Genomic DNA, 27,807 nt, shown 5'->3' on the forward strand with positions numbered 1-27,807 from the left:
CAGCTTTGCTCTCTATTCATCAAGTGGGAGTCTAGGAAATGCATGCCTGTATAATTTTAGATCATCTTTATACACTGGATAGCAGCACTGCTTAAGCAATGCATGTTCCCATTTCCTGCTTACGTGCTCATTGCTCTAGATTGCTGGCACAGGGATTTGGCTTGAAATTGTGGTGAAACAGACTGAGGAATGGAAAAAATAAGTTAATTGTTTTTTTCCAGGTCATATTAGGGGATGTCAGTTCATTGTTTTCCAAGTGACTGTGCCTAGAATGCACATATCTGAAGTCATAGTTCCTTTACGTGAATTCCTTACTGATATTTATGATCTTTGAGTATTTGTTTCATGTTTACTCCTCTGTCATTGCTTATCAAAGGATATGTACATAATTATGGTTTTCAGTCATTGAGAGCACTGCTCTTTTATTTTTGTTTGTCCTCTGAACTTGTTGAACACTTGCTGAGGAGAGGTGGTTTTTTTTATACTATACTTATACAGCTAATTGTGCTTGAATTGCTTGGATGGTATTTAGTTGTTTTGGTGGAGGGGAATGCAATACATGGAAGTTCATATAAAAATTCATCCAACATGCTGTTTAGATTATTTAAGCACTTTACCATTGTTGAAAATGACATTAATAGTGGGAGTTGAGAAAGCAGGAAGCTTTAAGTAGTGTGGCTGTTGAGAGCATACTTGGTTTCTGTACCACACGGGAGTTAACCTACCAGTTTGGTTTTTATATATATGACAGAAATTATCAAATATTAAGCAGAATACACCTGAAATATTTACTGTGGCATTTTCCATTCTTCTTTATAAAGGAGTGCAGCTTTTGTGAAGATCCTCGTTTTGCCAGAACTGGTGTATGCATTAGTTGTGATGCTGGGATGTGCAGAGCTTATTTCCATGTGACCTGTGCTCAGAAGGAAGGCCTCCTCTCAGAAGCAGCAGCAGAAGAGGTAGCTATGGAAAGGATAGAATAAAAGACTTGTATTGAAAGCTTATGGAGATGACCTGAAATGGTAGCTTTTTTTTGTTCACAGGTCCTGAACAAAGTTTTTTTAAGTAGGTAACAAGGCCTAGGCTGGGTGAAGGAACTGTACAGGGAGAGACCTTCACCACATTGTCCAACTCTGAGCATCTTTTGAAACTGACTGGGAAAAAGGATAAAGTTAACACAGAAGTTGGCTTAATAGACCGTCAGTTAATACAGACAGGAATTCTAACTCTATTTCCTGAGCTTCACATTGGGTGACATCCTTACCTAGCTGTTTGTGTAGTACAGTAATCTCTGTTTCATACCAAATAGGAGACTTCAGAAATTAAAGACATTTCTGAAGCCACTTTTTCAAGTGTGTTTTCCAATATTTACTTCAAATTGTAGTACATAGATATGACTTTCCTTGTGGTAAAATTAATCTTTGGAATCAGAATGAAAAGCAAGTATTTATAACCTCCTGATAACTTCTCAATGTCTTTTCCTAACAGTTTTTTCCCCTGTAATATGATCTAAAGCAATTCAGATTTGAAGTTCCTACTTCCTGATTCATTTTTATGGTATAAGTACTTTTAGATTGTCCAATTTCATCCTGATGCATATCATTTTGATTAAGCCTGTCATGTTCATAGCTTCATAATTTACTTTTTTGCCTTGGGAAGTACCACAGGTAACACAAGAACAAGCATTGCTTTTGTTTATGGAAACAACAGACCACTAAGGCATTAATGAAGGAATCACTAAATACTTCCTTCTGTTGGACTGATAAAATAGGAAGATAGCACATTGCTATCGTTGTTGTCCTTAATAGGTTATATGTAAGGTTGAGTCTTTAAATGCCCTGTGTGAATTTTCCCTCAGAACATATCTACTTGCCTTTCCACCTTAAAGTTTTGTTACATGTTTTCTGCAGTCACGTTTTTAATCAAGGTCTCACACAATCTCATTTTAGGGCACAGCTAATTTTTGAAGTAAGCTTGTCACATACTGTGAAAATCTAAATTAAAATAAAATGTGCTTGTAAAGAAATAGTAAATTTTGCTAGTCTGTGTTTTATAAGTGGAATAAAGAGAAATTTGATAGGCAGGTAATTTATTAATATTTATATTACTTTATGAAGGAAGACTGCTTTAAGTTTTTCTTAGTCTGTAGATTTATGATGTTTGTGCACTTTTGAATGTACAAAGGCAATGAAATGTATTTCTCAAACCATGTCTCCTCATGGCTCAGATATCTGTAGTCTGTTTGCAAGGTTTGCAGATGCTCAAAATTGCTATAAACCTAGCCATGATTTGCAGATATAATGGGATGAAAAATGGGAAAAAAGAATCATCTGAGAGATGATAAATCATGTGAGGATATAGCCACCAAAATGGTTGGAAGAACAATAGAGAAACTAAGTATATTGACTTTGATAGTATTCAGAATTATTAAGCACTTCTAGGATTTAATTTAAAAGGCACAGTGAATCAACAGGAAGTTAATACATGTTATATGTTAAAGGGATTTGTACTTAGGAATTTATTTTGCTGGATTTTTTTCCTTGGAATGCAAATGTATTACAGAGATTGACTAGTAGAGAGTTAAATTTTTAATGCATTTCAAGGTGTTTAGGATCATGCAATGAAAACAGTGGAAAAACATATTTTAAATTGCGTCAACATGACAAAATAGATTTGGAAACATACTTTTTAGTTGTTTTTAAAAACATACCCATTCAAACATGTGAACTGATTGCTAGAATGTGCTGTTCAGAGTCCTTTGGCCTTACTTTATGTCTCACTCTGTTTTTGTTCCTTCCCCTTTGTTTTTTCTGAAACAGGATATAGCTGACCCTTTTTTTGCTTATTGTAAACAGCATGCGGACAGGTTAGACAGAAAATGGAAGCGGAAGAACTACTTGGCTTTACAATCTTACTGTAAAATGTCCTTGCAGGAAAGAGAAAAGCAGCTTTCACCAGAAGCTCAGGTATTGTATTTGTGACACCAATGCCTCTGTATTAATCATGCATGTTAAAAAAGACAGAAAAAAGGAGAAGGTAGAAATGTTGTTATAGTAAAAACTTAAATGTGGAATATATTGGTAGCACCTGGTCATTTATTTAGCTGCACACTGAACTGTTTGTAGGGTTTAGTCTCTAAGAACAATTCTCTGTATATATGATATAGTTATATCTCATCTGTTTCAATAAATATCAAATATCTGTGCTTGTCTGAATTGAAAAATATTACTTTGGTTTTGAGGTAAAAAATTGGTAATTATTATTTCATTGTAATTCATAGATTTTATTAAACATTTTCTTCAAGATTCTGAAGAAAAAAAGAAGATATTAGGCATAATGCTATTTCTATCTAAATTACCAGTTTTGTAGGTCTGACTGGAATCTGTGTGCTAGGTGTTTTGATAGTAAAGATTTCCTAGGAAAAAACTAATATATGCAAAGAAGTGAGTCTGTGCTACTGTGTGGGAGTTGTCTGAAAGCCTTAGGCAAGTCTATATCCCTGTCTAGTGACAGATCCATTTAAAACTGTTAGTTACTGCCGAAGCTGAACTGATAAATGTCTTGTTGATACACAGGTTTCAATCCCTCTGAGGGAATCTGCATACTTTCGTGTTTCAATATATGTCCTTTATTTTTTTTCTCCTGATTCTGAGGAATTTCTAGCATAGTTTGCTTCACTGCTTAGACTGAACTGCATTCCATGGAAAAATCACACCTGTGCAGAAAAGCAGCTTGTTACCTAATTGAAACCTGCCTGACTTATTTGCAGAAAGTAGCAGATGCTGTAAATAATGGAAATTATTTTTGGGAGAGGACTATCTGCTTTTTTTCTGAAGTGAGAATTATAGTGTAATGATAAGGAAATATTGTTTCATATTATCAAACTTTTTATTTAAAAAAAAAAATCTTGACTTTCCAGTTCTTAAGAAATCTTTGAAAAGGATAATATTAATTTAAAATTACTTATGCTGTTGAGAATGAGCATGAGCAAACTTGTTCTGTAGAAGAATTTTGAATAAAATATTTTTTGGGGTATTGAGCTTCATGTAGCTTGATTTAAAACTGGTTTCATAATTCTTGCTGAATATACTCAGCTCTCAGTTATGTGAAATGCACCTGTGTAGTGGAGACGTTGCAATAATACGAATACTGCCCAATATAATGGTAAGTACTGGGTGTGCAATGGCAGTTTGGATCCAGAAGGGATTATTAGCTCTGGTTTTAGGCATTTATTATGCAGTGCTGATAATGTTGATAAGTTTCCAGGATTTCCCTTTGTCTCTCTTCTTTTCCCCTAACCAAGACCCTGCAGTTTTTTAGCTTACATTATTTAGATTAAATTTTTGGAAATGGAAGGAATGACTGCTGAAAACTGCAGGTGGAGTTACTTGACCTGGTGTTATAGGCACCTTGATACAAGTATGATAATTTGCATACATTTTGTACAGCTGCATGTTTTCACTGTTGCTGGCTTTGATATTGTCTGGCAGTGGCTGTAGGTGGACCTGTTGCCTGCTGCTGTGGCAGAAAGAAAAAAGCCATTGAGGTCAGAGTTGACCTGTAAGCTACATTTGCTTTGTTTCTTGGTCATTAATGTTCAAGACCTAGTAAGGTAATGTGTTAAACTGCCTGCAGTACTACCTTCAGTTTGGAATCAGAGATGTTCCTTAACCATAGTGTGTGTGTGTGTGTATATGCAGACCTTTTGCTTTTGTCTCAGGAGTATCTTACGCCATATGGTGGGGCAGTCACATTAGTTTAGTTTCTTCTTTGTGCAGGCAAGTAAACAGCTTCTAACTGATAGTCAGCTGGAGTTTTGCCTCTGAAGGTTTGTCTGTTGATGTCAGTTTCTGCCAGAATTGCCACTTCATAGAGTTCCCTCAAGACAGTGTTTTCCAACTGTCAGTAACAGCTCGATCTTCTGGGGTGGATCTCCCAGATGGTCACAAATATACAGATGTCATCAACAATATATACTGTGAGCTTCTCTTGTCTGCTTCACTTCTGTTTGGGTTGTGTTCTTGACAAATTAAAATCAGCAAGTTTAACATTTATAAAGAGAAGTGGCACTGAGAAAGGAGTTCCTATAAAAGTATGTCAAATATGGTAAAAATGCTCTTCATCAACTTTTGTTGCTCACATAAATGCCAGTTTAATGTGTATCTAAGTGCATATGTGGTAGGTCAACCAAAGCTTCTACCAGTAGTGAATTTTTGCAGTCCCATCAAATGATCATTATTAGAAGGGCTTGTCACAAAGCCAGCAGTCTTCTGGTACTTTCAGCAATGGGGAAGTCTCATCGAGAAATGTATACATAGATCCAAAACCTGCTGAAAGGATAATGTCGTTTGTGTGTGCACTTTGAAGTAAAGTGGAATGTCTGTATCAACGTCTGTTTCTTGAGTTGTGGAGTTCCGAAGTGGAAACGGCACTGATTGTATTGTGCAGCTTTTAAAATAAAAATAAAAGGCAGATTTGTTCCAAATTACAACTCGAAACTGATTTCGAATCGTTCCTTGATGTTTTTGATTTGTGGGACTCTTCACTGCAGGCTCGAATCAATGCCAGGCTGCAGCAGTACCGTGCCAAGGCAGAGCTGGCGCGCACCACCAGGCCCCAGGCCTGGGTTCCCAGGGAGAAGCTGCCCCGGCCGCTCACGAGCAGCGCTTCAGCCATACGGAAGCTCATGCGCAAAGCCGAGTTGATGGGAATCAGCACAGACATTTTTCCAGTGGACACCTCAGATACGAGTTCCAGTGTTGATGGAAGAAGAAAACATAAACAACCAGCTCTCACTGCTGACTTTGTGAATTATTACCTTGGTAAGGGTGGAAACGGCTCATTTTTCTCAAATGAAAAGGTTATTGCTTTGCTGCGTTGTGCTGTGCTATTTCCTTGGCTTTTTTATTTTCATTGCACTTAATGGTTTAGAGTCGATAAATGAGGATTATGACTTCATTTTAGGTTAGGTATATTACTGCTTTCTGTTTACACAGAAAGTTACTTTTTTAAAAGACACTTCAAAAAAGAATAAAATCATTCAAATATAGACAGGAGACTAAACTGTCATTACGAAGAGAGTAGGTCACTTCTGGTATAATATTTTTTCCTTAGATTCTCCTCCATTTCTATGTGGAATAGCATGACTTTTTCACTGTTTGCTAGATCCTGATCCAAGTTCATCATTTAAGCAACTACAGTATTTATGCAGCAAAATATAAATGTTATGACTGTTCGTTCTACTCAGTCTGTGTATTAAACTTATAGGTCATAGTTTTGTGTCTTTGTATTGTTACAGTTTTTTACTTTAGATTGCTTCACTTTTTTTAGTGCATAGAATTTGAAAATGTACATTCAAGAATAGGAACTAATGTGGTTTTCTTTTAAACAGAGAGAAATATGCGCATGATTCAAATCCAGGAGAATATGGCTGAACAGAAGAATATCAAGGATAAGTTAGAAAATGAGCAAGAAAAGCTTCATGTGGAGTATAATAAGGTAAAGAAAAAGGGGTGATAAACCCTTGTATCATTTTAGTGTTTCTACTGTTAACTTTGATAGAATTTTTCTTTCTGTGGAAAAAAAATTCGGATGAAAGTGAGATGCAAACTATTGATCATTTAAAAGTAATATTTAAAAGCATATTTCTTCTTTTAAAAATATTCAGTGATCTGTCTTCTCCCATACAAGTAATATCAATTTTTAAAATATGGTATGTTGACTGGACACAAGTCAGTGTGTTTAACTGACCCTACTCAGAGCTCCAGTAACAAATTGCACATGGACCTGTTTGAGCCTGCATGATTGGTACTTGATAACTGGCAATCTACAACACTCAAGAGTGTTATTTATTTATTTATTTATGTTAACTACAACTCCAGTTGGGCTTGGCTTTAATGGCTTGACTAATTTCTCAGACAGAAATAATCAGTATTGACACCTCCACAGCGTCCTCTCTATGCTTTTTAGGGTATAACAAATTTGATGCCCATAAATCATGGCTTTGCTCCCCCAAAATGCTGCTAATTAATTTTTTTATTAAATCACCATTATGATTAAAAGATAACTTTTCTCATTTTTACCAAATACTTATTTTAATATTCACTTATTTTGAAACATTGATATACTGTACCCTTTGTGACAGATGACATGCTGCAATTCTTGTTGAATTCAACAGCGTATTGATAGTTAATGATGACAAAAAATGGTGTTACTATTAATTCCTAAACTGTTTTGTGTGTGTTTTAAATGTACGTTTTGTGTACGGAAAATGTAGCAGCAGATCCTTGTGAAGTGCCCAGAGATGATAAAGGGGAAGGAAATTGTGCCTGGAGCTGTTAACCAAATTAATAGTTATCTTCCAAAATACTAATAGTTACTTCCAGAAGAAAACAACCCCTTTATTTTCCTTTCAGCCTTTACTTCTAAATTTTCCCTTTCTGTGAGAATGTGGCAAAAGAGAGTTTTAATTCATTTATATTTGCTTGTTAAAGTCTTACTGCCTTAGTACTGTGGACAGCACATATAATATGTTGCTGTATTTTAGTTTTGATTTACATTTGACTTTATGAAACCTTATTTCCATGCTGAAATACTTCTGGTCTTTACAAAACAAGTGTTTGCTCTGGGCTTTTGTTTTATTTCTATTAAATTACTGAATGGTTGTTCTGATCTCAGCCATATTGGTATGAGTTTCATTGTTTTTCTAATCCTACAATAAATTAATGCACCCTTGGTAAGTTAGAGTTGAGTAAATTTTATTTAATAACTCGGAATTGATTTTCTTTACTGTTCCCTATTTTTCTTCTGTAACTTTTCAGCTGTGTGAGTCTTTGGAAGAGCTACAAAATATGAATGGAAAACTGCGAAATGAAGGGCAAGGCATTTGGGCTCTGCTGGGTAGAATCATTGGACAGGTTGGTTGGTTCCGTGTCTCCCTTTACAGAACAAAACAGCAGAACAGCAGGTTTTCTAAGAATAGGCCTTTTGTTTCTGTCTGCCACTTCTATGACTGAATAAATACATTTGATTTGATCAGACCCAGGCTTTACTCAGGGGATAATGCTTCCTGATTGAAGTACATAGACTTCTGCAAGCCACCTACTGGGAACGTGTAGCTTAATTCTGTTGTTGCAGTAGTGTGCTTGTTTGCAAAATTCTTTCATTTGATATAAGTGATTGACCTGTCATTTGTGATGCAGCTTAGCATGAAGCATGAGTTAATCCCACTGCTTTTTTCTCCATTTGTCTTTAGTTACTGTAGGCTTCAAATGATAAGTTAACTCTTTATGGCTTTTATAAGAGAAGATAAAAATCCATTTAACTGCAATATATACGTAATGGTGTGTAACTAGACAGAGGAGAATATTTTGATCAAATGAATATGAATATCTAGGACAACAGAAGATTTGGGTTACTTCCTGTTGCCAGCAATTATCTTTGTTCCCGCTGATACGGGAAAAAAAGAAAATTTTTGCAGTGTTTTAATATATATTTTATGTCAGAGATATTAAATGTCAGTGAACATTTTGGATGAGAGGGAGATTGCAGTGATTTCCAGTTATGATTTAAGATTGAAGAAGCTGTTCATTGTGGAAATGCAGACATAAAATTATTCGCTATTTTGACATGCCCTTTGTTACTGCTGAGTTTGTGCTGCTGTTCTGAAAATGAACCTTACTCTTTCTTTGTGCTGTAATAGTTCCTAAGATATGCAACCTTTTACTAGTTCCATTTGTCTGCCCACCTCTCCTACTTGCAAGGAATTCTTGCATAACATACATTTTAAACCAAGATTATTTTTCCTTCCTTTGAGTAAGTATTTGCAAACATATTTCCTGATGCAAATGTTACTCAATTTGAAAAAAAAAAAGAAAGCAAAGCTAAGTAGAACTCATTTACACAGCTTGCATGACATTTTTTTCCAGTTGGTTGAACAGATGCAGACCCATGGGGCTGCTGAGAAATGACTTTGATAGATGGTTGCTGTCTGAGAAGCCAGAATACTGCAGATAGTAGAAACCCAACGAGAGTCTCGTCTGCTTTGTGAAGGGCTTGGTCCAATAAGATAATTTTTCTAATTAACCTGTCGTGCACCAGTGTAGCTGCGATGCTGGGGAAAATAAACTGCCTCAGTACGCTGTCACTTTCATGAATCTGCCTTTGCTTGTTTCAGCTTCCTAGCGAAATGCATCCTTGTCCATCTCTACATTGGAAGCTTGAAGAAAAATTCTAAAAGCTAGTCTTTCTGTGTGTTTCTTACTGAATTGAAAAAATGACTGTAAGATTACTTTATATTACAGAATCATACTGGGATAAATGTGGTCCGTAAAATAGTTAGCTAAGCAATTTCCCACTCGTTATGTGTCTTTTTCTTCATGCATTGAGGTTAGAGAAATATTCTTTAAAAGTGTCAAGACTCACGTGTACTGCATTTCTTCAAATCCAATAGAAATTGAACATACCAGCAATTTTACGGGCTCCTAAGGAAAGGAAACCAAGTAAAAAGGAAGGAGGAGCACAAAAGGCATCTACACTTCCGGCAGTACTTTATAGGCAAGTAATTAAATTTTGACAGAATAGATACAGTATCTACTAATTTATGGTTTCAGAAAAGTGTTCTGAGAAAATTGTTTGCTTCCCTTTTTAATTTTAAAAATGCTTTAAAGTTGTCTATGCGCTTTACTTATTTTTGAATAGTGGTCAGTGAATAAGTTGAATAGTGGTCAGTTTTTCACCCTACCACACATGAGTAAAGTTCGGGTGTTTTTGCTAATTTGACAGCAGTGCTTTAAGGACGAAAGTAACTCCTTGCGTTTGAAGTAGAAGGGTTTTTCATTTTTTCGATGTGAGAACTAACTGGTCACTTTGTTCTTTGAATGCAGTCATCTGAGTGGATGATTTTGAGAACAGTGATGATGCTATTCAGTCACGATTCCTGGATGCAACAAAACACTTGTCATAAGACCTCTCACTTTTTGCTCAGCTATATTTCCCTACTTCTATTTTTATTAATTCCCAAGGTTATGAAATGTATTCACTTATTCTGTCATAGTTCCACCTTTTCCCCTCTTCTGTAAGCTGTGAAGCTACTGACTGGGTTTTTATTAAACCTAATAATGGGATGCAAACTAGGATCCCAGATTGTGACTGTGCAAAATACATGCATGTCATCTGGGATCTTTTCTCACCACAGCTGAGGAGTGACATGGTCTATTGCTTACCTAGAGAGCAGCAGCCAGGTATCCCAGCCACAGCAAGTGGTGTCTTGCCCTGCTAGAAGGCTAAGGGGAGAGGATGATTTACACTAGCAAAAGTTAATTTTAGTGCTGCAAGAGGTAGAAATCTTGAAAACACGGCAGTGGGGTGAGGATTTGGCAGTTTCGATGTACACAAATTGGAGTCATGCTTCACCAATTCTGTTTCATTCAAATGCACTCAGTTCCTTCCATGTTATAGTTCCATCAGTGAACAGCTATCTTTTCAAAATAACTAAAATTTCAATTCCACTAAAATAATAATAAAAAGGAAGCATAATTTCTAATGATTTACATTGCCCAGCATAGCAGCAGCATTTCAAGGTGGTTACTTGCATAAGTGTATGATTGATTACTAAGATTGGTACTTGCAGCATAATTTTCTGCTAAAGGATTTGTTGTATTTTTTTTCCACTTGCCACTGGTATATTTTATTGAAGTATTGACTGATTACTAACTTGTTGGAAGTCCTCAAAAATGTAAATGACAACCATTTTTTGCTAACTCTTACTAAGAGCCTTTTACAATTTTACTGTACATAGGTAGAAGCTCCTTAAAAAAAAATTCTCCATAAAACTACTCCATAATTATTCCAAAAAGCAATTATGCACTTAAATGATAACATTGAAATTGAAGTTGCCACATGTCTGTATTGAAACTGGGGAATGTGCTGGGATGTATAATTTATTCTTTATGAGTGTGTAATTGTAATGCTTTTCTGCTACGTCCATGAAAAGTTGTGGAATTTGCAAGAAGAACCATGATCAACACCTACTGCTATTGTGTGACACTTGTAAACTCCATTATCATCTTGGTTGCTTGGATCCACCTCTTACAAGGATGCCAAGGAAGACCAAGAACAGTTACTGGTAAGATCACAGTTAATGTGTTGTCCTGTGCTGTCTCTGTACTTAGAGTAGGATGTAAATGTGAAAAGACTTGCAAATTCTGAATGGATTAGACATTGCTTTAATGCAGTTTGAGCAGTTTTTTTATTTTCAGGTTATTAGCAGTGATGTTGCAAGGTTAAAAAAAAGAAGTTGTAAAGATTTTCTCATTATTAGCCACTGTGTAAAAATAGGTTATAGCTGTAATTTTCTTGGGTTTTGAATTCATTTGTGATTGTTATTGCCGCAGTATAATAGCAGAGGGAAGTTTTAGGCTAATACTTTTGGGAAATGAAAGACTTGGTTTTCTGTTCATGTTAGGACTTAGATAAGCAGCTCTCTGTTGGATCTTCAGGCAAATACTTGTAATACTTTTAAATAAACTTGTAAGTAGTAGCTCTGTTTATTGCAGTATGGGAAGTCTTGAGTTTACTGCTGTCTTATGACTCAAATGTACAATTGCAGAAGTATGTATATAACTGTGCTTACTGCAGTTACATTTCCATGAATTAAAGTTCTTTCATGCTTGCAGGGCAGAACAAAAGCTAAGTTGTACAGTGGAGAAATGATAAGGTGCCAGAGATTCTGATTTCCATACTGTCATAAAATTAGCTTGCTCTGCTCTGTAGTGTTAGCAATCTGCATGTTTAAACTGCTCTGAAACGTTTTAGAACAAATTCAGAAACAGTTTGTAGCTGGCAAGAAGTTATAGTACACCATCTCGAGGAGTCATTCATCATCTTGTCTGAATGTTCAGGTACCAAATCAGAATAGTACAAGAATTTTAAAAAGACAGCAAAATTATTTTAACAGAAAAAGATTAGTTTCTGTTTTTCTTCATGTATCTCTGAATTTTTTGTTAAAGAACTTAGAACATAAAACATTTGCTTCAGCCATCTTTTTGGTCAGTTTTGAAGGCTGTGTGAAGAACAAGATGGCCAGTATATAAAATGGGAGGCCTCTCTTTTTTATATCTTAATGTGACAAAACTTGGATTTACCTCAGTAAATTTCCTTATTAAATTAACGGGAATTTCAGTTAAAAGATGAAAATCTCAAAAATATTTCCACCATTCCTAATACATTCCTGAACCTAATTTTCCTTTAATTATTTAATGTAGTGTGTTGTTAGACTTTTGATCTCTTTGGTCAAATTTGCCAAGTAGTTATTTTACATGGAAGCTTCTTTTTTATTATATTTTTAGATAACTTCTTCATTTACACAGGAGATTTGATTTTTGTTCTGCTTTTTAACGAAGTTGAAAAGGCTCACTAAAAGCTATCAGTCCAAAAGATGTAAAACTAATTCTCAGTAGGTGTTAAAGGCAGGATGGGTCAGGTTAGGTAGTAAAGCTCTTTCATTTCAAAGCTATAAGTTAGCTTTGTTGTGAATTTCATGCTTCAGTTATATCTCAGATCACAAACTTGTCTTTTACTTCTAATTAGCTCAGGCATATTCTGGAGTGTGAGATGATAGCAGACAAATTGAGCTGCATTGATTGCATTCTTTTCATCATTGCACATTCTTTTATGTATTCTTTTCAGGATCAGTGGAGAGCATATAGAACAGACCCTTAATCCAAGTTAGAGTTCAGCAGGTTTTTCCTCCCCTGCTGTTTTGAATACAGTTTTTATCTTTTGATTAAGATATGAAGAAAAGTGCATTTTTTTTTAGAAGGGGCCATGTACTTTTCAGATATTTGTATAGGATGTAATAGGAGCATAGCAGAAAAACAAAAGAAAATTGGTATAGTGGAAAATCCCTTGAAACACTAGGCAGGTTGAAAGACATTATTTAAATAGAGTGGTTAAAAACAGTGAGTTTAGTTCTTTTAGAAAATTGTAATCAATAAACAATTAAAAATAACGGTTTCTTGGGTTTTTTTCTTTCTGTTCCATTATCACTGCTAGTAATGTACTCAGAATAGCTAACTTGAACCCTTGAAAAAGATTTTATTATTACTGTCACATACTTTACCAATATATAATAATATATAATCAATGGGTACTTTAACGTGAGTGTATTCCATAAACATTGTATTTATATCATGTTTGAGGATGTCAGGTGATTCAGGTTATGTGTGTGATGCTACATAGACTAATTTGCAGTTAAACTTTTTGTCCATTTCATGTTCAGCATTTAATAGTTTAAATTACAGTTTGCCAGAAAGGGTTTTGAAATTGTTAAATTAAATCCAGTATTATATATTAATAGTAAGAGAAAAAAATAAATGTATTATGTATTTAAAAGCTAATTTGTTGAAGAAAGCACAAGTTATATTTCATTATCTCAGTGTTTCTAAAATTTAAAATGAGTTAACAGTTTTAGTCTTAGTGAAATCATAATAAGAATTTAGACCTGGTGAACCACCAGTATTTCATATCTTAGTAGTTTAACTGGTTTAAAACACTTAAGACTAAAAATTTTCCTTGTTCAGAGGCCTGACAGTTTTCTTCAAGGTAACAGTTATAGCATCTTACCCATCAGTTTGTACCATAGTGATTTCAAAGCCTGTCCTCATTTCAGATGGATTTGAGATGAAGAGCATAGGAACTATTTTATGTAATAACACATTAAAGTGTTAATTTATGCCTGTTTTGATGCTGTGCTTTCAGAGTAGAATCATAGAATATCCTGAGTTTGAAGAATTGAGTCCAACTCCTAGATCAGACGTTTTAACCATACAATGAAATGCTGTTTCATTTCAGCATAAACCTTAAATGAAAAGTTTACTTTCATTTTAAAAATTGCGATTTTAAGTTTCTTAGAAATCCTATTGATTAAACAATTGAGTATTATTTTGATTAACATGTTATCATAATACTAAGTCTTATCATTCTTGCTGACAACTTGTGTGCTTTTATGCTCCTGGCCATTCTGGATGTATTTTCCTGCTAGAGAATGATCTTAATTGGCAGTAAAGCAATACACAAGTGTTGGCAGACAATATAATGAATCATGATCTAATTGTAAAATACTGATATTTTCATTAAGAAAATACTTGGCAGCTACCAACAAGGATTAACTTCTACTGGAATGAGATTGCTGAAAAACTGTGATAATTTCGGGTAGCATATGAAATACTGGGGACTGAGATGGACAAAACAAAGTCTAATGGTTGTATTAAGCTTGGTTGGTTTTATTTTTGCTCTAGAAGGCCAAGTTATTTTAGTGGTGATTGCTGTGGGGAGTATTGGCCACAGGACACAATGAGCTGTAGAGTTCCTGACCAGTAGTTCCATGAACACCGATGCAGTATCTGGACATTCATTCATATTCCTGACCTCATTCATTCAGTACTGATCCAGCACCTCTTTAACTGTTTTTTCATCCTGAATCACTGAATAATGATATAAAATTATTAAGTTACATAAATATGAGTGGAATATACATTTTTATGTATTTGTCATTTGTCCTAATTGAAGGATGTTTGGGTTGTTGCAAATGGCAAATTTTCTTTTTTTAAAAAACTCTGTAACTTTACACTCTGTAAGGTGCTCTCTGAAGCTTTTTGACAACTGTATTAGGTTCGTATATACTGTCTTTTATCTCCAGAATAAGAGCAGCCCTGTGTTTTTTCCACCTCCAGTACATCATATACATGTGTAATTTATAGAGCACAGGTGTCATCTTGAAGCTGTGGTCCAGGTTTCTCGAGTTCAAAGTGGCTTAATTCTTTGTAAACATAGTGAGAGGTGATTTGTCAGGGAGCATGTCTTCCTTATGAAAACAAACCCTGCTTGTTTTGCTTTTTAAACACTGAGGACAGAACTGTTTTCTGGAAGCACTGTAGTGGTATTTGCTAAGTAATTTGAATACACTCTTTCCCAGCTCACTGCTTCTGAGTTGACAAGATGTTTATGAGGTGGGAAGTTATCTCTGATTCTTGTACCAAGTTAGATTGGAAACACAACAAAATCACACAATTTCTTTTTTGTTCTGTAGGTTGTTATTGCTTAATCAAAGACTTTCTGTATGATTAAGAGATTTCAAATCAGTACTGAGATTTCTTGATGGAACAAAAACTTCCAGTAATTTTAGCAGTAGGCACATTTTAGACATAGGCATACTGTTGCCTGCTACTCATTTTCTCTGTGGGTCTAGACTAAAAGCAAAACAAACCCTGTGTACTGAAAGTTGAATCTTTGGCACCATTTCTCCTGTTATTTTGTTTATGCTGCATAGTAATGCTTGCTAATTTAGAGGTAGTCAAAGATTGTTGCAGTGGTTCTAAAGGTGACCTGCTGTGACAGGTTGAAATTAAGTGAGCAGGACTGTGGCATAGTGAAAAGGAACTGTTTTCTATGACTATATTGGGATTAAACAGCAGAATGGGAAGAGTATTTTAAATTCAAGAACGATGTTGAGATAAACTATAAGAAGAGCTGAAAAGAGATTATTTCCAAGTCAGAGGAGTATGTGTCTGTAATAGCTTTTCTGTGGCTCTATGGGAGCCAACATCCAAGCTGCTTTGTAGTTGAAGTTTGTCTGTTTTGTAAGAGGGATAATGATGTGAAGTTTTGATATGTGATTCACACAACACCCTCACCCCTATCATAGTATGATTTTGCTTTTGTTTTCTAGATCTAGTTTTTTTTTGTAATTTTGATTGCTTTCACATTTGGACAACCTGTTTCAGAGCAAGTTTGTTCATAAAAACAGAATTTAAGGAACTTGCATGCAGTACCTCATCTTTTGGTTGAGATGTTTCCTATCTTCCTCAGTAACATAAAAATTAAAATGCTTCACATATATTTTTAAATAAGATAACAGTGGAACTTCAGGATTTTAGTGGTCTGCACGGGTATTTTATGTAGAACTGGCTGAACATAGGTAGTAGAAAAATGGTGTCTTTCCCTTGTAATAACAGAGAGATAAACAACGGGAATTATTTAAATCATACATGTAGTGTGGTAGATCCAAGAAACTGATTCTCAACTCCAAATACTGTTGTAAAACCCTATGACTATTTGTTTCTCTTATAAAAGTGTCATTTTTAGTGCAGCTCTTAAGTTATGGAAGCTTTTTCTATAATTTATACACAGCACATGTTTTTACCACCATAATAGGGAAAATAAATGCTTTGTAAGAACTGCTCATAGAATTTTTGAACGTTTTCATAGATACTGTTTATATCTGCATAAGCAGATCACAGTAATTACTTTCAGTTGTGCTTTCCAGTACATAAATTAATGACATGACTGATGCTGCGGTGTTATGGAGGGCCATGCTCTCTGCTTACTAAACAGAAATTCACCTTAAAGCCTTGTGTGGACAGCTTTAAGAACAATGCATCTTAAAAACTAAAGAACTCAAAGTAACGTACAGCTAAGCAGACATGCAAGATTCTGAGGGGAATATTGTTACTTAAAGGTTCTCTCTGCTTCATTGGAGTGCCTTTCTCTATAAAATCTTAAAATAATAGTAGTTTGGTCTGCATGCCATTATTAACTTGATTGCATATAAATACATATTTGTATGTGTATATTCACACAAATTTATATAAACATGTAACTGTAAAAAGTAGCATTGTGAAAGCTATTAAACCTTATATTTTTCGATATTCTAGTGTCTTAAGGCCTAGAGGTCTTAACAGTTACTGTTTGTGTAGCAAACTGGGGCTTGTAAAGAGTGTGATCATTTTATCAAGCACAGGAAACACAGCTCCAAGTAAGCTATTCCCTTTTTCCCCACCTCTTCTGATAATGGAGGAACAATAGAGAGAGATTAACTAAAATCACAATAACCACAGGAGTATTAATAGCAAAAGGTATACGAGAGAGGGAGAGTGTTTTACCCACAATTTTACCCACAGTGTTTTGTTTACTCTGGGAGCAAACAAAAATGTTTCCCAAAAATAGTGCTGCTGGACAAAGGCTTTAAGGTGAGGAGAGCCCTTGCAGCTCGGCCTCCCCCTGGCTCAGTGTGAGGAAACCAGCACAGAGCTGGGCTGGCACTCAGAAGCCAGATGGCTGCAGTTGTGCTTCCTGCTGTTCTCCCCAGCCCGCTGTGCTCGCTGTGTTGGGCAGTGTTTGCCCTTCCTCACCGAGTGCCGCGCTGCCGGCAATGGCAGCACACCACCGGCTCCGGCCGGCTGCTTTCACTGCCCCAGCTCGGGGGGGCGTTTGCAATGGGAAAGGGACCAGCAATGGCAGAGAGGGACTGGGGCCCGCTGATCCCAGCACCTTCTCTCCTGAGACATCCAAGCAAGATGGCAGATTTTCAGTTTCTGGCACTCGGCTCTTCCTGCCAAATTCACGCCCCCAGTGATGATGTGCATGGTATGGAATTAAAAACTAAACAGTGCTAAAAACTCTATCCCCCTTTTCTCTGTAACCAGGACAAGGAGGAAGAATACAGGACTACACTCTTGTATGCTGACCCAAAACTGTTTGAAAAGGATATAAACTGACTTACTGTGTTTTGGCTATTCATAAAGACTCCATACTTACCTGAGAGAGGGGAGAAACTGTTATCTTTCCCGCAATCTACCCTGTTCTTCTGCTTTTCTAGACCAGAAAGTATTCCAAGTACTTTCATATGTCCTATTTACCCTGTCTTAAGTGCTTTTGAGATAGGAGGTGATGAGTCTTTGTAATATTATAATGTAGCTACAATTATTTAAAATTTACATATGGAAAAGTTAAAGGAGAACAGTCCTGAGTTAGTCAGGGTTACATTGATCTGTTACCCAATCCATGACTAGATTCCTCCTATTCTGACTTGGTAGCCACTGGTCTGTGTATCAAACCATATTGACTCCTGGTGCCTTTTGGTATAGCTGGGAGAGATCTGAGATTGTATTGCTTGGATTACTTTGAAAGAATTAGAAAACATTGAAAGTTGATGGACTTGATATTGTGTTAGCCCTCACTGAAGTTCACAGGACAAGAACTATTCCTGTTGAATGTGTAAGTTGGTACAAATAGGTTCAAACACAACACGTGTATCTGACTTTGTACTTTTGTTTATATAGGAGGGATATGCTTTCTTGTGTATTAAAATTTAAGTTCAAATAATTAAATACAAGGAGTTTTTGTTTTGTCTCCTTCCAAAGCAAATATGCTCTATCATGTAGATAATTTTAATGTGCTTATCTCTGTTAATGCCAATTAATAGCACATTAGGTTGAATTTTTTTTTCCGTTGGTACTATTTAAAAACATGTTTAAGAGGAGAATAGTGGTGAATTGGACTTTGGGTGGACTTGTAGTTTTTTGAATTGGAAGTGCAGTGTGAGAAGTAATTAAAACTGGCTCTTCCAGTGAGTATAATTTTTATGTTTTCATATTAACATATTTTTTTAGTAAACATCTGCATTTATGACTTTGCATAAGATGATTTTTTGTAAATAAAACCAAATCCTGGTGAATTCCTATCTCATTAATTCTGTTATGGAGCTTGTTAATAGCATTACTTTAGCGTCTCTTAATTTTTGAAGTTCTGATGGTGATTTTGTACTTTTTCAGAAACTCAATAGGCATTTTTTTCAATTTAGTGTTCAAAGTTTGTTAATATCTGTCTCTAGCTTCTATATTTGTAATTTTCTCCTAACTATGTTTTTCAGATTTAAAACCCACTCCCTTAGGAACTGGATACTAAAATTTATTTTCATAACAAACATGTCTCCTCCAAATACCTGCTACTATAGCCTGCTCTCACTGGAATGAGTTCAGCATCATGTCATTGTAAAGATTAGCAATCTGGTCTAGTGGAGGGTGCCCCTGCCCATGGCAAGGGGTGGGAACTAGATGATCTTTACGATCTCTTCCAATCCAAATGACTATAATTCTATAATTAAACTGCAGCAGCAGCTACAGTAATTAATAGATTAGATATCAGTGGGCAGCTTTAAAAAGGAAGATGTGGTAGAATGAAAATGATGAAATAAGAGGCATTTTTCTTGAAGATTAATTCCTAAAGATTAATTCCTATTTTCAGAATCTTGTCTTTCAAAGTTAAGTACTGTCAGGAAAATAAGAATATCTTACTTGTGTTTTGCTTGGTTGTTTTAGATGTCCATTTGATTTCTTGACTTTTGAATTTATCTTAAACACAAACTCTTCAATATGTTTCTTTTTCTGCTCTTGTGACTGCAGTCTTAAAAAGAAAATCTTCCGCTTTGCAGGCAATGCTCAGAGTGTGACCAGGCAGGTAGCAGTGATATGGAGGCTGATATCGCCATGGAAACCTTACCAGATGGGACCAAAAGATCAAGGAGGCAAATTAAGGAACCAGTGAAATTTGTTCCTCAGGATGTGCCAACAGAACCGAAGAAAATTCCAATCAGAAACACGGTAAATGATGGTGGAGTTTTGAGGCTCATATTCATAATAATATTGTTTCAGATGAACTACATTGTGGACATTTTGGATTGAGGAATTTAATTTAGATTGATGTTCTGGTTTTGTTATATATTCCATTTTCTCCTTTTAGTGCTTTATTAGTTGTGGTAAATACTGTTTTGCTAAAATAGAAAGCTGGGAAACACGGTGAAGAGCTGTACAAGCTTAAGGAAAAATTCAGTTTGCACTTAAACTTAGCCTTAACAGCTCTTCTTCATTGTAGTAGTAAGGACACTTACTAGGGTAGATTTAAATATATTGAATTGTAGCTGTAAAATAATTACTTGTTTCATTATCTACAGGCAACCTATTGACTGACTGCACATTTTGTGACTGTCACAAGACCCTTTTATTTCAGTTTGTTTGGCTTCCTAGCCTCACTAGTCAACATATGTTTTCTTAAACTTTCATGGTGGATATAATTTTGAGAAGACAAGCAAAACCTCTTGCTTCCTGTACTGGTGAAATATTTAGCATCTTTCCTTCCTTTGAAAGCAGTACTTTTTTATTAATCACTGTGCACTTTTCCTTAAATTTTCTCTCCTAGTTGTTCAGAAAACAAGGCTTTTCATGTGTGTTGTGTCATACCATCTATAAAAAGAACATAAAAATATCAAAGGGCATTTAAGTCCAGGTTATGGGATGAGTAGTGTTCCCGTATCCCTTCAGACAGAAGTGGTTCATCTTCCAATATATTTCTTAATATCAGGAAATATTACAACCTCCCACATTAGAGTTAGATAGACTCCATCTCTCATGCAGCACAACTTTATTTTCTTCACGAAGTTTCCAGACATTTTATGATTATACTAGCAGATACCATACTTAAGGTACACTGATAGGATTTAACAAGTCTTTTCCTAATGCAGTCTTAAATGTTTGCTTTAATTTTGGGCCACAGCTTTGATTTACCTGATGGCTTCTCTTTCTTGATCTGTGACTCAGTACATTAAGAATGACTCAAGCTAAGCAGATTTATTTAGCTCAAACTATTAGGAGTGTGAGTAATCCAGAATTAAATTTTGAGAAACTTCTTTCTTTTCCTCAGTGAGGGAAAGTACCCTTCCTCCTTATGCATAAGAGCTCATAGAAACTTACAGCTTCCTGGGTAGATTGAACTCACTGTTGTTATGCTGTTGTTCATACAGAAAGATTTACCTAGTGTTCTGCTTGCTGAATCCTTTGTATCTTATCTCCCATTTTTCTTCTTGCTTTCTCTTCTATCTTTTTATACCTAATGTACTTCTCTTAGGGTGTGAAGAATCATGATTCTGGGACTAAAAAGAACTAAAATTACTGCAGGAAAGACATCCATAGTTGTAAAAAAAAAACCAAAAAAAAACCAACAACAAAAAAAGGAGTAATAGAAAGCATTGTTCAGAAATCCATAGGAATACAAGACTGGTTTGTTCTAAAGCCCATGTAGTAACTGCCAAAGTTATTGTGTGCAAAATGGAGAGAAATCTGACTATGATGTGCTAAACTGGTGCTACATTGGTGATTTGTGCTTCATGTGTTACATAAATATATAAGTTCAGAGCAGAGTGGGACAATCCCCTCCCATGGCACTCCTGGCTGCCAGAGCACTGCTGGCTCCTGTTCAACTTGCCATGGACCAGGACCTCCGAATCCCTTTCTGTGGCACTGCTCTCCAGCCTCTCATTCCTCAGTTTGTCTGTACATTGAGGATTGCCTTGTCCCAGGTGCAGATTCTGGCCCTTGCCCTTGTTAAGCTTGATACAGCTGGCAATTGCCCAGCCCTCTCCTTTAGGACCCCCTGCAGGGCCTCTTTGCCTTTGAGGAAGTCAGCAGCTCCTCCCAATTTAGTATGATTGGCAAGCCTACTTTGTATATCTTCGAGTCCTGTGTCCAAATGGTTTATGAAGATGCTAAGAAGAATTGGGCCTCATATGGAGTGATGCAGAACCCTACTAGTCTGATGTCACCCCACTCACTTTAACTTAAGGACATCAAGCTTGACAAGATGAACTTCCCCTCATGAAGCTGTGATGGCTCTGACTCATGACTTTGTTATCCTTCAAGAGTTTTTCAGTATCTCCCAGAATAATCTTCTTCATAATTTTGCCAGTCATTGAATCGAGACTGATAGACCTGTAGTTTCCAGGGTCCTCCTTGCCATTATTCAAGTCTGGGACAACATTTGCCAGCTTCCAGTCAACTGGGATCTCTTGGATTCCCAGGAGCACTCTAAAATCATCAAACATTAGATGCTACAGACTTACAGGGATCTAGCTGGAGTAGTGAATCCCACACAAATTCTGTATTGACTGGGAATTCAGCATTCTCAGAACCATGGTCTTCAGCTGAGGGCACTGGAACCCACTTAGCCTGTCGTTGCTGTTGAAGATGGAGGCAAAGAAAGCATTCAACACCTCTGCCTTGTCTGTATTCCTGTTTGTGAGCTGACCATCCTCATCCTGTAGCAGGCTGATGCCATTTCTGCATTGTAGAGCAGCTCTTTCAAAGACTTGGGAAGACAGAGAGTAAGTCCAGCCATTGGCACTCCATTGTTTTGGAGACTGCAACTATCATATTGTACATTGAAATGTAACATAAGTTTACAGGAAGATCTCTCTGGTTTTGAACTTCCTAAGACCATGTAAATGAATATACAACAGTAAATTTAAACATGCCATAATTTTACTGTGAGTCAGGGTCTGTACAAATGACAAATGAATGTAAATAAACAAGACATTAGGTCATTATACCTAATGCTGTTGTATAATGGCTGCATTTGCAGACAGAATTTAATGAATTGTTTATGTTTTATACATTTCAAGCCATATGTAGTGAGCTTTTAAAGGTTTTCTGCATTTCAGTGCATAGCTTTTTAAACTAGGTTTATTTAAAATCTGTTATCTTTATAATTCCAATTTCACACTTTTATAAGCATCACAAATCATTATTTCTGCTGCTAGTTAATTTCATAGAAATTAATAGCTAATGATTAGCAAGTAGCTAATAGAAATCAATAGCTAATTGCATAAACCAGATATCAATAAACACCTTCTTCATATTTTTTTATAAATCTGAATATGTATTTTTAATATTTGCTTTTCTAAACTGTACCATTTCTTTCACTTTTTTTCATGAAGATTATAGAATAGATTGTTTCTTTGGAAAATACTTTAAAGAGATGCAAATAGCATTTGTCAGCAGTAAATTGAGAGATTAATGGTTTTCCTCTGTTCAGCTATGTATGTTCAGATTTTGAGAGTCTCTTTGAGGTGATCCATATTATAAAAACACAGCTTTTAAAAATCTGTCAACTTAATTTACTATCCTAGAATAAAAAAGAATACACAGATTATTTTTTTATAAACATGTCATTGCTAAAGTAGTTCTGTTAATCTGGTGTCTTATTTTTGCAAAATAAGGGTTTTCCTTCCGTCCTTTTGAAAAAATGATCTTAAGTATGTTTTTAAAGATTTCATCAACTGTGCTTTGCCTTCTATATATGCTGTTGTCTGGAAGTGTAATGTCACATACATACAACATCTTCTAAAGCAATGTTGTGCTGCTGGGCTAGCTATGTGCTCTGGAATGGAAGGGATGCTTGGTGTATCCTTTGGAGTTAAATAGTGTTTGTGTTATTGAATATTCCATCATCCAATAAATCTGTCAGACCCGGGTACTCCTAAGGAGCAATATTAGAGGGGGTTTTTTTTGCGTGGCTTGTTTTTTGGAAATTCAATTTTTTATTCCTTTTTATTGAGAAGCAGCTGTCTACCCAGTGTTACAAAGGTGAAATAAAATAATTTTGGGAACTTAATTGTTGAAACCTGTAAATGAAGTATTCTGATGCTCTGATACCAAACTTATTTTTGCTATTTGACACCTGAAACTCTCTTTTCTGTAATTGTATTGTATGTAATCCAGAGGAACACACAGTAATTTTTCTGTTTAACATTAAAAAGTCTGTGTTAGTTATGGTTTTGACACACAGAATTTAAAGATTACTTGCTGTCAACTGAACATAAATGCTCTTGGAAAAAAATCTGTAGTCAGTCAACTTTCTGAAACTTAAAGTTTTCAATATAATGAGCATTGTAAAATAACTTTGTTTTCTTCATCAATTAAAAGACTCAACTGAGCCTATGACATCACAAATGTCACAAATGTATAAACTAATTATTTCAGCTTGCCAAATACATCGATACATGATAATATAGGGCAATAGGACTCTCTTTTGGCTTCAGATGAAATTCAGAATGGAGTGCAGTAAGATCTAGCTCTTCTGCAATGCCTGAAGCAAAGGAGTGTATCAGAGTTTTACATCTTCGTTGTGGGGTTTTTTTTGTTTGTTTGCTTTGGATTTTGTTTTTTTTTTCTGTTTGTTTTGTTAGTTTTTTGTTGTTGTTGTTTTTTGTTGTTGTTGTTTTTTGTTGTTGTTGTTTTTTGTTGTTGTTGTTTTTTGTTGTTGTTGTTTTTTGTTGTTGTTGTTTTTTGTTGTTGTTGTTTTTTGTTGTTGTTGTTGTTTTGGTTTTTTTTTTTTGGTTGGTTGGTTTTGTTTGGAGTTTGAGGATTGTTTTAGTTGGTTGGTTTGATTTTTAAGAAAGCAAGAAGAAAAAAAAGACCTGCAGATGAAAGATCACTTGTTTTTCATGCAGCAAAGGCATGGAGAAATGGACATATTCCAAATGGTATTCCAATGGTGTCAATTCTGGTAACTGGCATAGCTATCACTTCTGCAAAAAAGTACTCTTAAGTTGAGATTTCCAGGAAAGAATCACCTGTTTTAGCCTGAAAACTGTGCCTTTCTGGCCTGTTGTCTTCTTGCTTCTGTTTCAGTTCCCTAAACATGTGATTTGGAGGAAATCAGTGTTAAAAAGGATAGAAGTCAATCCTGCTCTTTCTCAAATTCTGTTGCTTGTTTAAGCCCGAGAAACAGTAGTTACAAGTTAATTGATACACTCAGTTATAGTTTTGCTTGGCAGCAGGAATGTGGCAAAATTTTTGATTTTGTAGTAAAAAAACTTCTCAAGACAATGGAAACTAAATAAGTAGATAAAGATTGTAATTCTGTGTAACTAAGCTTCGTGTTTGACTTGTTTCTTTTTATAATCATATTTTGATTTACTACTGTTTCTTTTTTTTGTCTGACAGTTCCCTTTTTATTTCTATCATTTTTCTGGAAAATTTAATTATTATTTCAGAGATATTTTTTGAATAGTAGCAATAGATCTACCATTTCAGATACTCACTTTGATCTGTACTGAACAAGTGTGCCATCTGGTGTCTACATGGCAGTCCTTACCTTTATTTGAAATTATTTTATGTCTATCTGGTGCCGTCAATTGAACATTTCTTCTGCCTTTAACAAAGCAAAGGGAGCCAAAAGGAATTGTTCCTGCTACTGGTATCATTATAACCTTTTCATTGGCAAAGGAAGTTTGTAATCTCTAACTTTTCACAAGGAATAGATGATGTCATGAATTTAAAATTGCTGTATTGGCAAAATGGTCATGGTTAATGTGTAGCAGGATAGAGAACACATTATCTGAGCAGTTTCTACCTGTGTGGCTTTTTTCACAGGTTTTTGTGGTGTGTTTTATATGCACTATTGATAGTGCACTGATTTCATTAAGTCATTTTTTTAGTATAGTGAGAGTTTCCCCCATTTCATTTTCTGAGAGTGTTCTGTTTTGCTTGTATTTCATATTGGCTTTATCCTCTGTTCTGCAGTAATGAAATTCTCCTGCATTGACTTCTTTGTTTGGAATGATTATATAGCACTCTAATGTTTACTGATTTTTTCTTTAGATTATCCTTAGCAGTATATGGTAAAGGCTGCATAAGTGAAAGAGTTGATGTTTGGAACTTTTGATATGTGTGATATGTATCTATGAACTATAGTTTGAGAAAAGGTAAAACTGTGAAAGTGTATCATTAATGTTAGTGTGTCAGCTACAACTTGACATAAGATAGACGGGACGTCTGAAGAATTTAGATAGGATCCAGAATTAAAACATGGAATGTAATCTTACAGTGATTCTCTCCACTGTGCATTTCAGCATGTGTACAAGACAGCTATATGTCTTTTTCAAGTGGTCATTGTAGCCACAGGTCTGTCAAGGAAACATAAATCAATATGTGCTATTATTTCTGACAAGAAATGTGAAGTTTATAGATCTCTAAAAATCAAAGCATCCTAAGTTCTTCACATTTTGCCGTCTTAAAATTGAAACACGCAAAATAACTGCTACAGACTTTCTGCAGAGGAAAGAAATTAATATAGTACCAATAGTTTTGAAAGTCAGGTGTATCTTAAATATCACTGTAGTCTAACCCCCCATACATTTCTATTTCCTTTCTCAGGGGATGTTTTGAAAGCTCCATTGATCTTCTGAAAAACTGTGACACAGGAGATCAAATCCAGAGCCATGCTGGTTCACTTCATGTGGAGTGGACTTGAATGCTTGCCACTGACCAAAGTTGCTTTCAGTATTTCATATTCTTTTTCATGTATTGTTAACATTGTTAACTCCTCTATGTCTTCTTGTAAAAAAAAAAAAGAAGGAATTAAATAGGTAACAGTATACACTTTTATCCTCTAGGATCACTTGAGAAAAAAGCTCATGAGGAGCATATACTTCTGACTTTTGGGAATCACCTCTCCCGTTTTGGTTTGTTTACAAGTTCTGGATCAGTCATGTTGGGTTTTTTTCTTCCAGCTGGCAAGGCAAAAGTGCTCCAAGGGAGCATTCTGCCTTCTATTGCTGTCTTTGGATGAATTGGTTTAAAGCATGAACATTGAAACATAACAATGAGGTTTGGTGGCAGCCATAACGGTTTTTGGGTCATGTGGGCACCTATTCTGTCCTGTTCACCATTGTACTTTCCCACGTGGAAGCTAACATGTCAACTTGTTGCATCTCTTAGTGATGGCAAACAGACTGTTTCCTTTGCAGCTTTGCTTTGCTGCTTTGTTTCCTTTTGCAAACAGTCTGTTGCCTTTCAATGACTATAGGGTTCATTCTGGGCTTTTTGTTCTTTACAGATGTCTTTTCATTTGTCTCATGCATGGAATTTATTTTTCTGAGAATATTCAAAATCTTATAGTCAATGCATTATCTAATCTTCTTCATTTTATGTGTTTCATATTGTTGTCCAGTTGCTTGTGAATAAAAATACAAAATGTAAGCATTTGCTTGTAGCTTTTCCAAGTTCAAAATGGAGATTCCCATTTCAGTCTTTCTTCTGCTATTGGGTTTGAACCTGTTGTTGATCATATTTTTTTTCCCTTAGCATATTTTCATTCCATTTTGGACAGTGTTTTTTTAATATTCTGATTTTTTTTTTTTTAAGTGTCTTAAATTCACCATTTCCTCTCATGCATCATCCCATATACCTCATACATTTGATCCATGTCACATTATATAATTTATGACTTCATCATTCATTATTAATTTATTGTGTTGGTATTCTGTTTTTTAGGCATTTAAGTCCTGATTCTTTTAATTTCCTATGCCAACATGTAAGTTTCCACTCTGTAACAGCAGAATGCTGCACAGCGTGGATGAATACTTTTGTGACACAAAGCCCCATGGCTGAAAGAAACCAATTCTTTAGCTTTCCCTTGGCTATGGCAGTATATGCTCTAGTTCTCCTATTTTTTCCCCTCTAACATTCTTTCTTAATTGTGTTTTATTATTTGCGTTGTACATTATAAAACAATACATATTTTATGGGATATTGTAGTAACTGTCAATTTAGATCATTACAAATTAGATTAGATAGGAACAATCCAATGTTGGGTGTTTTCCTACTTCTCTTTCTTTCCAGATTTGATAGCTCTTGGCATGTGATGCCCACCACTGCTTCTCTCTAGGGACTCTTGTAATGTTTTGTGTGATTTTTTTTAAAACAATAAGCAAGAGAGGTAGGATTTTCTCTTTTCCAACTATTAAATGAAAAATCAGAAGTTAATGAAATAACTGAAATAAGTGAAATGGGGCATGCCTTAATACTTTGGGATGGTTCTGTAACCTCCACAGATAGTAAGCCTTGAAGTAAAAGACGAAAAAGGACATTGTTAATCTTTAGGTTTCATTTATTCACAGCATTGCTCTTTTCAGAGGATGGGCATTAAAATTGTTATGAAGGGTGAACCTTTGGTAAGGTATTCTTGGAAAAGATGGCTTGCTTTCATCTTGACAATTTCATTGAATCAAACAGCTCAGTTTCTTTACCTAAGGAACATAATCTTACAGGATTTTAAAGAGTTTAATTAGCAGTTTATTTGATGAGGTGTGTCTTTCCCCTCAAAATGTTATGCTAAAAAAGACTAATAAGAAGA

General features: G+C 35.4%; 1 protein-coding gene across 1 annotated transcript in view; it reads left to right on the forward strand.

The window, feature by feature from the left end:
• PHF14 (PHD finger protein 14) overlaps positions 1-27,807 on the forward strand; it is a 159,415-nt gene that overhangs the window by 34,221 nt on the left and 97,387 nt on the right. Inside the window, exons 7-14 of the mRNA XM_088160059.1 lie at positions 822-959; positions 2,820-2,966; positions 5,552-5,822; positions 6,392-6,498; positions 7,821-7,916; positions 9,452-9,555; positions 10,994-11,125; positions 19,271-19,439. Coding sequence (XP_088016185.1) covers positions 822-959; positions 2,820-2,966; positions 5,552-5,822; positions 6,392-6,498; positions 7,821-7,916; positions 9,452-9,555; positions 10,994-11,125; positions 19,271-19,439 — 1,164 coding nt within the window. The remainder of the gene's footprint in view (positions 1-821; positions 960-2,819; positions 2,967-5,551; positions 5,823-6,391; positions 6,499-7,820; positions 7,917-9,451; positions 9,556-10,993; positions 11,126-19,270; positions 19,440-27,807) is intronic.

The sequence above is a fragment of the Sturnus vulgaris genome, chromosome 1 (assembly GCF_052056855.1).
Source record: "Sturnus vulgaris isolate bStuVul1 chromosome 1, bStuVul1.hap1, whole genome shotgun sequence".
Lineage (NCBI taxonomy): Eukaryota > Metazoa > Chordata > Aves > Passeriformes > Sturnidae > Sturnus > Sturnus vulgaris.